Genomic DNA, 16,322 nt, shown 5'->3' on the forward strand with positions numbered 1-16,322 from the left:
ATCTTATATTTGGTCATATGGTCAAACACCTTGGCAAAAATGCCAAAGAACAACTTCCAGACATTCTCAATACCTCTTGGTGAACAGGCAAACTTCCAAAAGAATGAAAAAAATCAGTTATTGTACTCATACTGAAACCTGACAAAAATGCTGCAGAATGTCAAAGCTATAGACCTATCGCATTAATTAGCATACTTTGTAAAATTACTGAAAGAATCATACACTCCAGGCTTATGCACTGGCTGACAAAAAATAAGAAAATCAACTACTACCAAGCTGCCTATAGAACCCATCATTCGACAACAGATCAATTATCCCCCTTCTGCCAAACAATAATAGACTCATTTCAGGAAAAACCAACAAAAAAGGCAACTGCCATATTCCTTGATATGACTGCTGCTTTCAATCGTGTTTGGATCAAAAAATTAATAGAAACAGTACATGATATTGGAATTAAAGGAAATGCTTTAATCTGGATTGCTGATTTCATTAGAGGAAGAAAGATCAAAGTCAGAATCAATGCAGCAATATCAAGAGAGTGGAGAACCTGGGCTGGTGTTCCCCAGGGCTCAGTACTCAGTCCCTTACTATTCCTTCTATATGTCAATAGCATTCATCCCTACCTTACAGAAGACACAAAAGTAACTTGCTATGCAGATGATATAGCCATCTGGCACACTAGTGCTAAAATCAAAGAATCAGAGGAGATTCTAAACAAATCCATGAGAGGGTTAGAAAAATGGTCAGATGAACTTAAACTCAAAATCAACCCAGACAAAACAAAAACTAAGCACCTTTAGTAAAGACAGGAAAAATAGACATTCCTACAATCCCAAAGTCATGATCAACAACAAGCTAATTGAAAAAGTCACAAATCCAAAATACCTTGGTGTTACGCTCGATCAGGAATTACATTTTGCACAACACATCTCTAACACTTCCAACAGAGCTCTAAAAAAATTACATATACTGAAAAGGCTTTGTGGAACAAATTGGGGTGCAAAGCCAAAAATCCTCAAAACTACTTACGCTACACTAATAAGGCCAATAATGGAATACACAGCACCTATCTGGACACCTTCAGCTTCATCGGTAAAGAAAAAATTAGACAAAATACAAGCAAAAGCATCCAAGATTATCATTGGTGCAGTCTCATCCACTAACAATATCAGAGCCCAACAGGAATGTGGGCTTGACCTGCTGGAGGACAGAACAGACGAAAATTTGCCACCATAAAATTCATAAATAATATCAGAAGCTACCAAAGTGATCATTATCTCCCTAACAACTTATGAACATTGGAATCAAAAATGCAGACTTCACAGATCATCAACTTTACAATATGATGACACTATCAGGAAGGAAATGGGGCTTGATGAGCTAAATGCCCACATAAACAGAAAACCTCTATTTTCCAGTCCTTTACCTCCATAAATCTAAACCTTACCAAACTTTGTACAAAAAAAAAAGAATGAAAAGAAATGCTCAAAGAAAAAGGCCTAAATACTATCAACCTTCTTTCTTCTCCAAACAGGTTATTTGTTATACCGATGGATCGTCAGACACCAATATGATTAATGGAGGCACTGGTGTTCTCCTTCTACTCCTGAAAGGTGAAAAACTTTCAATAAAAGTTGGATCTGGGAGAATCGCTTCCAATTTTACCAGCAAACTCTACGCAATAAATAAAGCACTTGAAGCCTACTTAAAACTATCATCATCTCAACAATCTGAAGGAATTATAATTTACAGTGACTCAAGATCAGCTATGGAGGCAATCAAAAATGGCAATACCAAGCTCACACAAGACATCCATAAACTCTTAAATCAACTAAAGTGTTTAAGAAAAAGTTGCATTTTACAATGGATTCCTGCTCATGTAGGCATTGATTACAATGAAGCAGCTGATAAATTAGCAAAAGAGGCCAGAGAACTCAACCAAGAAACTCACATGATAACTCTTACTGATGCCAATGCACTAGCAAAAGCTAAATTAATTCCACTGAAATCAGTGATACAACATCAAATTCCCGAAATCAGTGCTGACAGAAAGATTACCATGATAGTAAGACTACGAACAGGACATTATAGAGGAACATCAATACAGATGATACGAGAACATATAGAAACAGCAACAACTGCCCCAATACTGAACTGACACCCACTCACATCTTTACCTGTCCAGCAATTACAGCAGCCTTGCAAGAAATAAATCCTAATCTTGAACAACAGCTCTATACAAACAAAATCGACATAGCCAAAGCAGTACAAGGAGCACATGGAAACATCTAAAACTCTTCAAACGACAAGACAACAACAACTGAAAGTATTTAGCAATTTTTGTATGTCATCTTTGTTTTTGCTAGTAAAATTATATCATCAGCATATCGAATTATTCTTAAAGTAAATAAGGTGGAACTTAATGAATCACCTTGTCTAATTCCTTTGATTATTTTAATTTTTTCAGTCTGTCATTGTCCTGTATTTATTATAGAACTATTATCTGTGTGTAATTCTTAATTAGTTCTAATATTTGTTTTGGTATTTTTCTCATTTTTAACATGGTTAATATGTCTTTTAACTGTATTCTATCAAATCTTTTGTTGAATTAATAACGCACATGTAAAGAGGTTTATTGCATTCAATTGATTTTTCTATTATTTGCTTTAATATATATTTCTATTTTTCCTAAATCCTTGTTGCACATCAGATAATCCAATTATATTATTTATTATATTTCCAATTATTTTTGTGCATAATTTTAACGTAGTGCAGAGCAGATTTATTCCTCTATACTTCTTTGGATTTGTCCCATCTCCTTCATTAAAGATTGGTATTGTTAAGCTCTTATGCTAGTCATTTTTCTTTCTTTAAATACTCTATTTAGAATATGACAGTTCTTTTGTTAATTGCTTTCCTTCATATTTTAATAGTTCATTTTGCATCTCATTTATTCCAGCTGATGTTCTGTTCTTAAATGCTTTAAAAGTTGGATCAATATATTTTCCTGTTCTTTGTAAGCATCATTACCTTTGATTATATTATCTTTGTTATTTTCTATGTATACATTTTTAAAATAATGTTTCTATTTATTTATTATCTTAAAGAACCAAAGTTTTAAAAGGAATCCCATTCTTGCCTACTAAATTTGAAAACCTTACACTTTTGCAACACTGAACCAGTAGCCTCACTCACTTTCTCCTTCACAATCTATTCATATTCTCCTGTAAAGCTTTGTCTGCTCCACTACTTACAGTTTTCGACAAACCCTGTATCATCCATAAACAGCTGAATATCTCCAGTTAATATGTCCAAATATTGAGTTTTTGAGACTTCTGTGGTTGTGCTGAAATTCTTGAGAGTTCCAATTTAGAGAACACGTTACTAATTCTGAAATAAAACTTCAGTAGTTTTATCTTCTTTGGAAGATAAAACTATTAAACTATAAAACTATTAACTTCTTTAGTAATTATATCTTTTTGGAAGAGTTTGTGACAAACTCTTCCATCAGAAGTAAAACGACAAGAGAAATTTACTGTATCAAAGCTGGAATGAAATCAACCATTGATTCCATTCCAATAAAATTCTCTTATCATTTAACTTATTTGTAACAAATTCTATCATCCATTTATGTGGGAATAATACTGGAACTCTCAAGAATACCCCAATATCACCAACATGCAAGTTAAAGACTAATGACTCCAAAACAGACCTGTCCAGAACATCACTAGTTACTTTCCTCATTTAGGATATCACAGTCCCCGAATATATATATATATATATATATATATATACACAGCTTTGTATATATATCTATCTTAACAAGTCACTAATCTAGTATCTAATTCCAGCTGTTCTGACCTTCTATCAAAGGTCTTTACAAAATCTAGGTATACCAAATTCACAGAGAACACTGTTGTTTTCAACCTAAATTTGTTTCTTATACTTGACAAGTAATTATATTCTTGTTTTAATCCTATACCCAAGAGAAAGAGTAAAGTAACTTTGACTAATCTATTGTATATTATTATTTTTATCATCATGCATGACACATCTGGGTATCTCCTTTGTCCAATGCATTCATGTCACCTTGTTGTAGTACATAAGGAGAGTGGCAAAACATGATGACTCTCTTTAACAAATTTATGTTGAAATCACAGAGATATAGAAGCTGTTGACTTCATATCAGCTGCCTTAGTATCCCATAATGCAAACATACATGAAGGGTCATTATCCAGATTGGTTTTGACTTTTATTGAGGTGAAAAATAAAGGGGCATTCATCACAGGCATAGAGACATACAGGTGGAAGGGAGCTGACAGTATTAGGAGAAAAAAATTAAAAAAAAAGGCAGATAAGGAGTAGGAGAGAAAGAAAAAAGGCATTAATTTATATCATCATCATGTATACAAAGGCTATCTTTTTTTAATATTTCATCAGTCTCATGCAGTTGAACAACCAAAAGGCAAATAGGAACTAAAGACAACTGGTATGAGGCAGTTAGTCTTTTCTAAGATAGTCACCTTGATTTGATCCCCTCTCTCTCTCTCTCTCTGCATGGTACTGCTCTCCAGTCATTTCTACAGTTTTGGTACTATTGTCTAGAATGCTGATTGTTAAATATAAAAATCATTTGACTGAATCATAAAAATTCCACAATACAATATTGTAAAGCATTTGGCTGTCATATTGCTGGTTTACAATGCCATGTATTTTCTTAACTTTCCATAAATGATATTTTAACTCATTAATCATAAATATCAACATTCTCTTCACAATGCTGACAGGTGGGAGTATTGTAAAAAAAATAAAGAATCTGTTCCAAATATGCAGAGCAAGAGGACAGCTGCAGAATATATATGTTCAACTATTTCTAATCTGTAACAGATTGCACCTCCAATGTTCAATACTTGATGGCATTTACTGGAAGGCAACCATATGCAATTTTCCAATCAAGATCACTGTTGTTAGGGTATCCTTGGAACCTCAGTAAGTTATTAAACAGTGTGTCATTGTTAGTATCCAATTGTGGAAGTTCATGGCAGAAGAGATTAAAGATTTCCATATACCAGATTCCACAGTTATTAGTGAAAAGTAATGATATAGCAGTTTTAGAGTTCAGCACGGGATGTTACTGAATGCTATAGTATTCAGGAATAATCTCATGTATTGCACCATAGTAATGATTTATTCCAAATAGCAAGAGATAAAAACCCAGGTAGTACTGGCATGTGTGATTGGTCTGTAATATTTTATGGATTTTTGAAGCTGTACAGCTTAAATAGCAAATTTTAATACTGGAAGCCTAAACCTCCATGTTTCTTTGACAGTTGAATTCTTTTGTAACTTCCTGGCATCAGCTGGAAATTAAAAATGTTGTTACAAGAGAGACTTCCAGGGAGTCATCAAGGGAAGCAACATATCACCCACACCAGCTGTAATATCTTTTCATGAATTTCTTCACAATACCTGCACTCACTACCTCCAAAAGCAATCCACTCCAATTCCCACACTGCTCTATGAGAGAAATCTAACACACACCCTTTTCTTGATAGCATTCAATATCAACTTCCATGGATGCCCTCTTGTCTTCTGCCCACTCCTATAAAATTAAAAATTCCATCAGCCTGGTATACTATATGATCTTTTCAAAAGTTTGTGGGTATATGTGTTCTTCATCTGTCCTCATAATCTACATTCCTGATATCATCTTTAATATTGTCTCCACTGTATCAGTATCACCAGACCTGTGCACAATAGGTCAAGTAAGGTCATACCAAGACCTTATAAAGAGACAAAATGACTTCCTTATTCTTACATGTCAAGGTTGAATTCAGAATTGCAATCATCCTCTCAGTTGCATTTGCAATCTTTACTTATATGGCCCTTGAAATTCAACTTTAGGAACTGATCAGTTCTTACTGGCATAATCCTACCAATATAATAAATGACATTGAATATCTCATTCCCCCAAAGCACATACTTGACATTGCAGTGACAGCCATTTTTACATGCAATAAATTCCAGCTTATTCAAATCATTTTGCGAGTGCTGCATGCCAATTGCATTTCTGATTATCCCTGCCTACCACTGCATCATAGGTGACATAAACAACATTTTAGAGGTACAGGGTGATCCTAATGTCATGTACATTAAAGTTGAAGCTGAGCTGCATTGAAGTGCTTCAATTCTAATTATTTAAATTAAAGATGCCAAGAAATTATATTCTTGGTTTCATACTTAATCCAAGTGTAAGCAAACAAAGTTTGCACGTGAAGCAATTTCAGCGCTGGGCTACTTGTATATAGTGGCTAATGGCTTCACATCAATTACATAATCAACCTTTATTGAGGTGAAAAAGTAAAGGGAATGCTCATCATAGACCTAGAGTAGTTAGTATAGGGATACAAGAGGGCATGATATTAGGAGAAAGAAAAGATAGAGAGATAGATAGTATGCGAGATTGAGAAAAGGCCTCAACTCTTTTATATCATCATATAGCCAAAGGCTATCAGTTTTCTTTTTTCACCAATCTCATATAGATGGACAACCAGAAGACTGATAGAGAAGGAGGATAGCTTTATCTGTGTTAAATGCTTTGAGTTGGACTTCTCTGCCTGGGATTGCTCTCCAGTCATTCCTGCAATTGACTATAAGACCACATTGAATTAAGAGGATGGAGCTATTTAAAAAACCTCTCATAGCAAGAATAGACAGAATTTTATCCCCCCCCCCCCTGGTGAATATTGCAAAATGTGGATGGCCTACACCATCTAGTGAAAAATTTGATATCTCCTAGAATGCTTCTTTCTAAATACAAAAATCATCTGACTGAATAGTAAAATTTCCACAATACAATATTATAAAGCATTTGGATGTCATATTGCTGGTTTTCAAATCCATGTTTCTTTAAAATCTTCCATAAATGGTATTTTAATTCATTATAAAAATCAAAATTATCTTCCCACTGTTGACAGGTGGTGGATACTGAAAAAAAAATAACCTGTTCTGTTGGAAATAATGGAATGCCCAACACATTACATACTCTATTCTAAATATGCAGGGCTAGAGAGCAGCTGTAGAATTCATGTTCTACTGTTTCCAATCAGTAACAGATGTCACAGATTGGATCTCTGATGTTCAAGTACCTCCATTTGATGGTATTGACTGGAAGGCAGCATTTGCAATTCTCCAGGCAAGAGCCCTCTTGTTAGGGTATCCTTGAAACTTCAATAAGTTATGAAACAGTGTTGTTATCAGTACCCAACTGTGGAAGTTTGTGGCAAAAGAGATTAAAAATTTCTTTATACCAAATTTTACTTTTTTTAATGGAAAGAATGTCAATGCCAGTGTTGTAGCAGTCTTAGAGTTAAGCACAGTGTGTTGTAATATTCAGGAACAATCTCAGCTTTTGGACCTTTATAATCATTTACTCCAAATAGGGGAAGATGAAAACCCAGGTAGTACATGCGAAGGTCTGCACATGTGTGAATGGGCTGCAATATTTTATAGATTTTTGAAGTCGTATTGCTTAAATAGCAGAATTTTAAGACTGGAAGCCCAAATCCTATATGCTTCTTTGATAGTCGAAGAAATTCCTTTTTAACTTCTTGGTATTGGCTGGATCAAAAAAATTGCAGAGGTTTACTATTATATAATTGCTTTTCTTCAGCTTCTGTGATGTCTGTAATATTTATTATGTATAACTGAGCAAGAAAGATTATGATTTTGAGTACTATGGCTTTAGAAGAAAAGGAAAGTGGTCACATTTTCTAGTCTTCTATGGTTTCAAAATTCTTGTATATAAGTTCTTGAACTGGTAATATTGGGTAAGTGGAGAAGGGAATTCTAAGTATAATGAGCGATTCTCTCTCTCTTAGGGTTTAGTCCAAAAGGAATGCCTCCAAGATCCCACATTCCAAAAACTTTTAATTTTGTCTTGTCTGCATTAGTAGTTAATCCACTGATCTTGCTAACTTTTTTTCCAAAATACCAAAAAAAAAATATATATATATATATGGAATCATTATCCATCAAAGTGCCCACCACATCATTGACATACGCTAATACTTTATTTTCCTTCTCATTTGAAGGAACTGTTATTCCTTAAGAAAGTTTCAAGAATCAATGCAAAGAGCAATGGACTAAGAGGGCAACCTTGCTTGACTCCTTTCTGAATTTTGACTGGGTCTGACAGGACCCCATTAACTAGGAGGCAGGTAGTCGAATTGGTATAGGCTCCTTTGAAAATGGATAGCAGTTTTTTTTAATCTACACCAATTTGATGGAGGATGTGAAGCAGAAACAGAAACAGATGCCAGACATTATGAAATACTTGAATAGGTCTCATCAGTTGGAGCCAGATCCAAAAATGATACCAAGGTTGAAGTAATGGAGAAGTCATATTTTCATATACAAGTAGTCACAAGGTATCACACCTTATTACTAAAATACTCTGAATTAGAAATAGATGTTGAAAGTTTTTTTTTGCTTGGCTATACAATAAATTAAAGATGCCAAGAAATTATATTCTTGGTGTCATCCTTTATCAAAGTGTAGCAAATAAAGTTTGCACATGAAGTAATTTTATGCCTGGGCTACTTATACATAGAGGCTAATGACTTCACACCAATTGCCTTAGTATCCCACAATGCAATGCACATTCTTAGGGACATATATAATGCTATGCATTATGGGAAGGGCCACTACCTAGACTGGTTTTGAGGTGAAAAATTAAACCTTTATTTCACCTTTATTGAGGTGAAAAAGTAAACGGGTGCTCATTATAGGACTAGAGTGGTTAGTATAGGGGTGCAAGAGAGCCTAATAATATTAGAAGAAAGAAAATATTGATAGTATGGGAGATAGAGAAAAGGCCTCAGTTCTTTTATATTTGTAATAAATATCGATTATTTAAACAATATCTCATCAATTACGCCCTATCCATAAGTAAGAAATATTTATTCATGTATAACTATTAGGTACTTTATACATGAATAAATATTTCTTACTTATGGATAGGGTGTAATTGCTGAGATATTGTTTAAATAATCGATATTTATTACAAATTTAATAAATTATTCATAATAGTGTATGCATTTTTAATAGGGCACATGGTCTCTATTAACAGCCAAAACAATGGTACATCTTGATTGCATCGACCGGATTAGATGATCAAACAGTTCTTGTGGGATATTTCCCCACTCCTTTGTGAGAGCAATTTTGAGCTCTTGAAGCAATCATGGTGGTAACAGTCAAGCAGAAATGCACTTACCTAAAGCATCCCAGGCGTGTTCAATTGGATTACAATCTAGTGAATAGGCAGGCCAGTCCATTCGTTCAATACCTTCTTCCTCAAACCATATCTTAAATCATCACTAAAAAAGTACACGAGCCCATTCCTTATTTGTCCACTCTTGTACCAAATTTGCACGGTGTGGACGAACATTGTCATCCATAAAAATGAATTCTTGGCCAATTGCAGCAGCAACATATGAACGATCTATAGGTTCCAAAATCTCATTGTAATACCTTTGGGTTGTTAAGGAACTGTTTCTGATAAAATAGAGATCAGAATGGCCACCTATACTTATTCCAGCCCATACCATCAAACTCCCACCTTGATGTTGGGGTCTTTCATGAACAAAGTGTGGATTATTTCTTGTTTCATTTTCAAGCCATATCAAGATACGTCAGTTATCTGGTTGCAGACTTAACCTGAACTCGTCACTAAAAAGTACATAAGCCCATTCCTCATTTGTCCAATTGCAGCGTGCCCAATTTCTTCGGGCTCTTTTGTGATTTGCAGTAAGTGGAATGCAAACCATTGGTCTTTGAGCATATAAACCTATGGCATGAAGATGATTTCAAACATTTCCCGTCTCCAGAAAGCAATTCCAAAGTTGCAAAATTACGCTTTGAGATATATGACACGCTTCAGCAACAACTTGCTGCATTTGTCCAGCTTCTAATCGACCAATGGCTCTCCAAACCATGGATTCCGGGATATCATGTTGCTCTGCCATTTTTAAAAAAATAATGAGTGGTAGGTAACACAAGTTTACAATTGAAGTGATAATTATGCACTGTGGAAGTGAGTGCAACAAGCCACGCTTTTATAACCCCGCCCCCACATGCTAATACCGCTAAGACATGTTTCGACAAGTCTTAACATGATTTTGTACACAGTTGTGTGTTCTACACTGTTGTATATTAAGAATATTTTAAAATACATGTGATACATTTGTAAATTATTTTTATAACTTTATAATTTACAAGAAAACCAAAATATCCCCTAATTTTTTTGAGCAGTACATATGAGCAGTACATATTTTATTAATAAGGTGTCACACCTTATTAATAAAATACTCTGAATTAGAAATAGATGTTGAAAGTTTTTTTCACTTGGTTATACTATAAATTAAAGATGTCAAGAAATTATATTCTTGGTTTCATCCTTTATCCAAGTGTAAGCATACAAAGGTTGAGTGTGAAGTAATTTCACGACTGGGCTACCTTGTATATAGAGACTAATAACTTCACAGCCTCAACCTTAGAATCACTTCTGGGTCTGGCTCCCACTGTGAGACCTCAATAAAGGTATTGAAACCGGCCTGGGTAGTGGCCATTCCCATAATGCATAGCATTATTCATGATCTTAAGGATAAATGCATTGCATTATGAGATACTAAGGCAATTGATGTGAAGTTATTAGTCTCTATATACAAGTAGCCCAGTCATAAAATTACTTCATGTGCAAACTGTTTGCTTACACTTGGATAAAGGATAAAACCAAGAATAAAATTTCTTGGCATCTTTAATTTATAGTATAACCAAGTGAATAAACTTTCAATTCTGATTATTTGTTTCGTCTATAGATGACAAACCCTAGAACTATTAGCCACTATCATATAATCTATTGGTCATGTTTTCAGTATTGGGCATCCACTGCATAATTTCGCTTATGAGGAAAGTAAAATGGTACTTTCCCAGGAGTAAAGAGTTATTTTGGAATGTTATTTTGCCCATTATTCTTACACTAATGTTGCAGGGGAGTTTTGTTAGAAGTATCCAGACTCTATTGTTCCTCAATTCAACAATCACATGATTAATAAAACACTTTCAGGAAACTAGATCAGTTGCAGACAAACAGTGGCATCAAAGACCTTCTATTTTGATTGAGGCTAAAAGTGACTGTGGTACACAACATGTTGCAATGTTCAACTTCAAAGAGTCTTAGAAAACTCTCTGCAATATGGTGGTGTATTACTTGGTCTCTCCAAGTAATGCATATGGCAGTACTTTGAGAGCCACCAAACAAAGTTTCATCCATACTATGTTCACTCTATTCAGGAATTGAAGCCACTGGATCATTTGTTGAAGAAAATGGAGTTTATGAGCTGGACAATGTTTTCAGTGAAAAAAGTGTGGCTCCACCTAAGTGGATGTCACTAGCCAAAATAACAGAATTTGATCATCGGAAAATCCTCATGTTTTCCATGAAACACCCATACATTCTCTGAAAATTGGAGTGTGGTGTGTAGTATAATGCCGTCACACTGCCAGACATGTTTTTTTTTGCAACAATATTGAACAGCGCACTGTACTAAGACATCATCACCCTGTACCTTGAGATTGAAGATTATGATTGCTGTTTTCAGCAGGATTGTGTCACTTGTCATACATCAAATGAAAAAAATGCAGTTTTTACAGTTTTTTGGTGGCAAACTGATTTTTAAATGACTTTGTCTGCCTAGGTCAACAGATTTGTTATCTCCAGAATTACTTATGTGGTTACCTGAAAGATGAGGTATGTATAAAAATAATCCTTACACTGCACAACTTGATGAACTGAAGCAATCAGAGCAGTCAGTAATTCAAAGCTTTGAAGAGTTGCCTCCAACTTGGTAAAAAAATCACATACCTACATTTAAGAACACGGTGGCCATTTTGATCATTTCCTTTATTAACATTATTTATTTTTGCCTTTGTAACCTTTTCTTTTGTATCTTTTGTAAAGATACAGTTATAAGCTTTGTAGCAATTTAATTCCATAAAGTTTGTCACTAATATTGAAAACTTTAAGCCTATTTTATGAAGTGTGTGTGACTTTTGGATCACCTTGTATAATACTCATAAAAGTGTGAAGAGAGAGGTATCATGGGGATTATTATTATTATTATTATTGTATTATATTACATTATTATTATATTACATAATATTAATATATGTAATATATTACAATTGTATTATTATTACAATAATAATAATAACAACTTTGTTATTATTATTATTGTACAGGTATATCAAGTATATTTGATTTGATTTAATCAAGTATATTTGATTACTTGGATAAAGGATTAATCAAGTATATAATTTCTTGTCAAGTATAATTTGAAAAAGATTTCTATAACTATCTCTAATCCACGTGTTTTTATAATAAGTAATACACCTTTTTTTAGTGCTTGTACACGGAAAATATGTGAAAATGGACAGGAGATATGCCATATTTGGAAGTCTTAACAGACAATGCGGTATTTCCACGTGCAGGGAAAAAGAAAAAACAATGCAAAAATACGTTTAGGCTTATTTTTAAATTCACATATTCTGAAATATTTTTAAATTCACATATTCTGAAATATTGTAACAATTTTTTATTTGACATATAATATGTCAAATAAAAAATACTAGCAATTTTTTTTAATTCACTTTAACATCAAAATAATAAAATAGCCAACAACTGAAATAATCTCGCAACAAGTAAAATAATTTTATAAATACCCTGAAAAAGGAAAAGGTAGATCCAGCACCATAGCATCCATACTTAATTTTTGTTTGTCTCGACAAATCTTCGGCACTCTCAATAGGATAAACCACCTTTTCAACTGTGAGAAAAGCAGCTAAGTTAGCGGTATAGGAAGCAATCATGATCAGAGTAAAGAAATACCAGATTCCAGCAATTGTTCGAGTTGAAGAAGACCTGAAGAAAATTATTATTATTAACATTTATAAAGTGGAAAACATGAAAAAATAAATCATTCTGCCCTTTAACAGAAAGCCATCATGCTAAGTTGACTCCAGATCCCAATCTGGAGTTGGAGTGCAGTGATATCTCATCTATGCATTCATCATCCTTTCATATAATGCAATCCACTCTCACACTGCTTCCATGAAAATAATTTACTGCTATTTTCACACATTACATCTTTCTGGTTCCCAACTATTGTATGAAAAACTAATTATGAGCCAATCTGATAAGATGCTGGCACTAACTTTTTTTGGAAGGATAGGGATCCAGTATGAAAATAACAGGATAAGTGTGCATAAATAGCCAGAAAGTGAGAGATATAGAGAATCTATATCTGGGACCTATATTGTTTAACCTTTATATCAATGACATTGTCCGTGGATTGCAAGGGGATAATCAGTTGTTTGTAGATGATGCAAAGCTGGGAAGGGTTATTAGTAATAGTGCAGATGTGGTAGCCTTGCAAGAGGATTTGAATAAGCTAGATATGAGGGCAAATGAATGGGGTGTCAGTTTAATGCAGCAAATTGTAAGGTCTTGAGGTTTGGGACACATCGATGGGATGCTGCATACTCTATGGGAGGAGTTAAACTGGAGGAAGTAGAGGGGACAAGAGATCTGGGGTTGATGATTGATAGAAACCTGAAATTTAGGGGACATATTGCAAAGGTAGTGAAGGTAACACAGAGGATTGCTGCAATAATGAGAAGGACACTGACCTGCAGAGATAAAATGGTTATCATTCCGTTGTATAAGACTCTGATCAGACCACTTAGACTATTGTTCTCAGATCTGGTCCCCAGGATTTGAAGGGGATAAATTAACTGTGGAAAGGATGCAGAGGTGGATAACATAGATGGTTTCAGGACTGTACAGTGTTAGTAATGAAGACAGGTTGAGGGAATGTGAACTACAGAGTGTGATGGATAGAAGAAGAAGAGGTGATATGATTGAGATGATGAAACTCATTTCTCAACTAAAGAGAATTACAAACATCCAAGCCCATTGCAAGTTTCGAATCCACAACTCATTGGATGGAGAGGGTATGCTATCCAGTTAATTGTTAATGACATGATATTTCTGATTACAGTTTATTTTTGAACAGCTCACAAGAGAATTAATTACGTCTTTCATTTTGGAAGCACACATCTATACATTTTTTTTTCCAGTAAAGAAGACAAATATAAAATTTAAAATTTCTTAGTGTCATAAACTAGTATTGCAGCCACAGATGGCAATTTTGATTTACATCATTATGATAGGATTTATGTAATTTTATTAGCATTTTCTTTAACATAATTACTCAAAAGTGTACCTAAGATCTTAAACTACCTCTGTAAATGATAAATATGTTTACAAAATATCTTTACTATGCAGGAAAAGCAGAGTTCCAAATGCACGTGCATTCAATAACTGAAACACAGCATCTTCTGAATTAGTTCAGATAAAAAAATATACACATCACATTGAATGGGTGCCTAAGTGTGCAGAAAAATGGTGAATGGTTAGAAGAATAAATATTCTTAAATATGGTACCCTTTCTCCCTAACTATTCTTAGATATTTTATTCTCCCTAATAACTACTCTACTCTCCCTATTAACTATTCTAACTATAAATAGTTAGAATAGTTAATAGGAACATGTAAATACAGTAAAACCCCCTTTTTTACACTTTCCAGGTGGAAAGTGATGGAAAAAAAGTGTAAATAGCGGGAAATGTAAAAAACATTAAAAAAAAGGCTAAAAGATAACTTACTGATAGTATGTGACTCTACATACTAGATTACAAAATTTAATAAATTAATTTACAATTACTTACATTTATCTATTTAAAAAAATCTTTAATTTTGATTGTTTTGGCTTTTTCTGCACTCTTATAAGTTCCACGTGCCTCTCCACAGTGTATAAGGCATTAAATGCCCCATCATCTCCTGATGCACTTGCAGTATACCGCCTCAAAACAGAGATAGCTTCCATTGCTTCTTTACTAGTAGGGATGGTAGGTTCTTTATCACAATCTTCTTCAACCACTTCTTCTTCACCAAGGTGGTTGGAAAGGATGTCTTCTACACTTAGTACCATTCATGTGATCACACCAGCATCAACATCAACATAGTTTTGAAATGAGGAAGACTCATCCATCACATACCAGCTGTTGGTCTCTGACATATCTTCTTCTTCTTCCTCCTGTAGTTATTCCTCCTATTTCACAAATGTAACTCCTGCCTTCTGGAAACAGTTGGATATGGTTTCAGGAGTAACATGCAACCATGCTTTGGCCACATAATGCATGGATCAAGGATTGATATGGTCATTTGTTTGGGTCCACACCATTATCACGCATAAACAGCTTTTTCAACAAGCATCTTTCTATATTTCTATTTAAATGCAGGGATGATGCCCAGATCTAATGGCTGAAGCTCCCTTGTACAATTAGGGAAAAGGAACACTAATCTAATGTTTCTGAGCTACAGATCTTCAGAGTGTGCAGGACGCTTGTCTAGCAGTAGTAGTATTTTTGCAGTGATTTGTCCCCATTTTAGCATCCAGAGCATGCATGGTGGATGTGAAGATGCTGCTGGTCATCCATGCTATGCTGTTGGCATCATACTTAGTAGGCAGATTTTTCATGTTATTAAAACACCTTGGCTTTTTAAATTTACCAATTACCAGTGGAGGTAATTTTTCTGATCCATCAGCATTGACCATGAGCAAAACAGTTACCCTCTGCTTGATGAGTTTTCCATTGTGACACTTCTCTCCTTTAAAACACAATGTTTTACTTGGCAGAATGTTATAAAAGAGCCCAGTTTCATTAAAATTGAAAATATTTTTCAGTTCGTAGTCCTGAATAATAGTCTTTAGTTCATGTTTCCACTGGTTTAGAGTTTCCCCTGCAAGTTCAATGCTTGACTCCACACACTTGATTATAAATAATATATTGATGAGTCTTGAAACGATCAGTTCATCCATTTGATGCAGTAAAACCGTTAATCCCAAACCTTGCAGCAAATTCAAGGGCTTTCGCTCGGAGTATAGTACCATCAACTGGAATACTCGATGCTCTCTTAGAAACAAACCACTCCGCCACAAGTTTATCCAATTCATCGTATATCGATGTCCAGATATATATATATATATTTTTTTTTGACATAGCACCAGATTGCTTTGCATTGAGTTCAATGCTTGACCTGTTTTTTACTATCGTGTTCAAAGTGGACATGGAGAGTCCAAGATCTAATTGCACACGTGTTCTGGCATGCCAATCTACACGTCGCACAATTGCCATCTTTTC

General features: G+C 34.4%; 1 protein-coding gene across 1 annotated transcript in view; it reads right to left on the reverse strand.

Moving 5' to 3' along the window:
• The window catches only part of LOC150100948 (glutamate receptor ionotropic, kainate 2-like), a 369,413-nt gene that overhangs the window by 60,297 nt on the left and 292,794 nt on the right, over positions 1–16,322 (reverse strand). The window contains exon 12 of the mRNA XM_090401147.1: positions 12,781–12,979. Coding sequence (XP_090257273.1) covers positions 12,781–12,979 — 199 coding nt within the window. The remainder of the gene's footprint in view (positions 1–12,780; positions 12,980–16,322) is intronic.

This window comes from Typopeltis vanoorti, chromosome 12, assembly GCF_054136105.1.
Source record: "Typopeltis vanoorti isolate ZY-2024b chromosome 12, IOZ_Tvanoo_1.0, whole genome shotgun sequence".
NCBI classification, from domain to species: domain Eukaryota; kingdom Metazoa; phylum Arthropoda; class Arachnida; order Uropygi; family Thelyphonidae; genus Typopeltis; species Typopeltis vanoorti.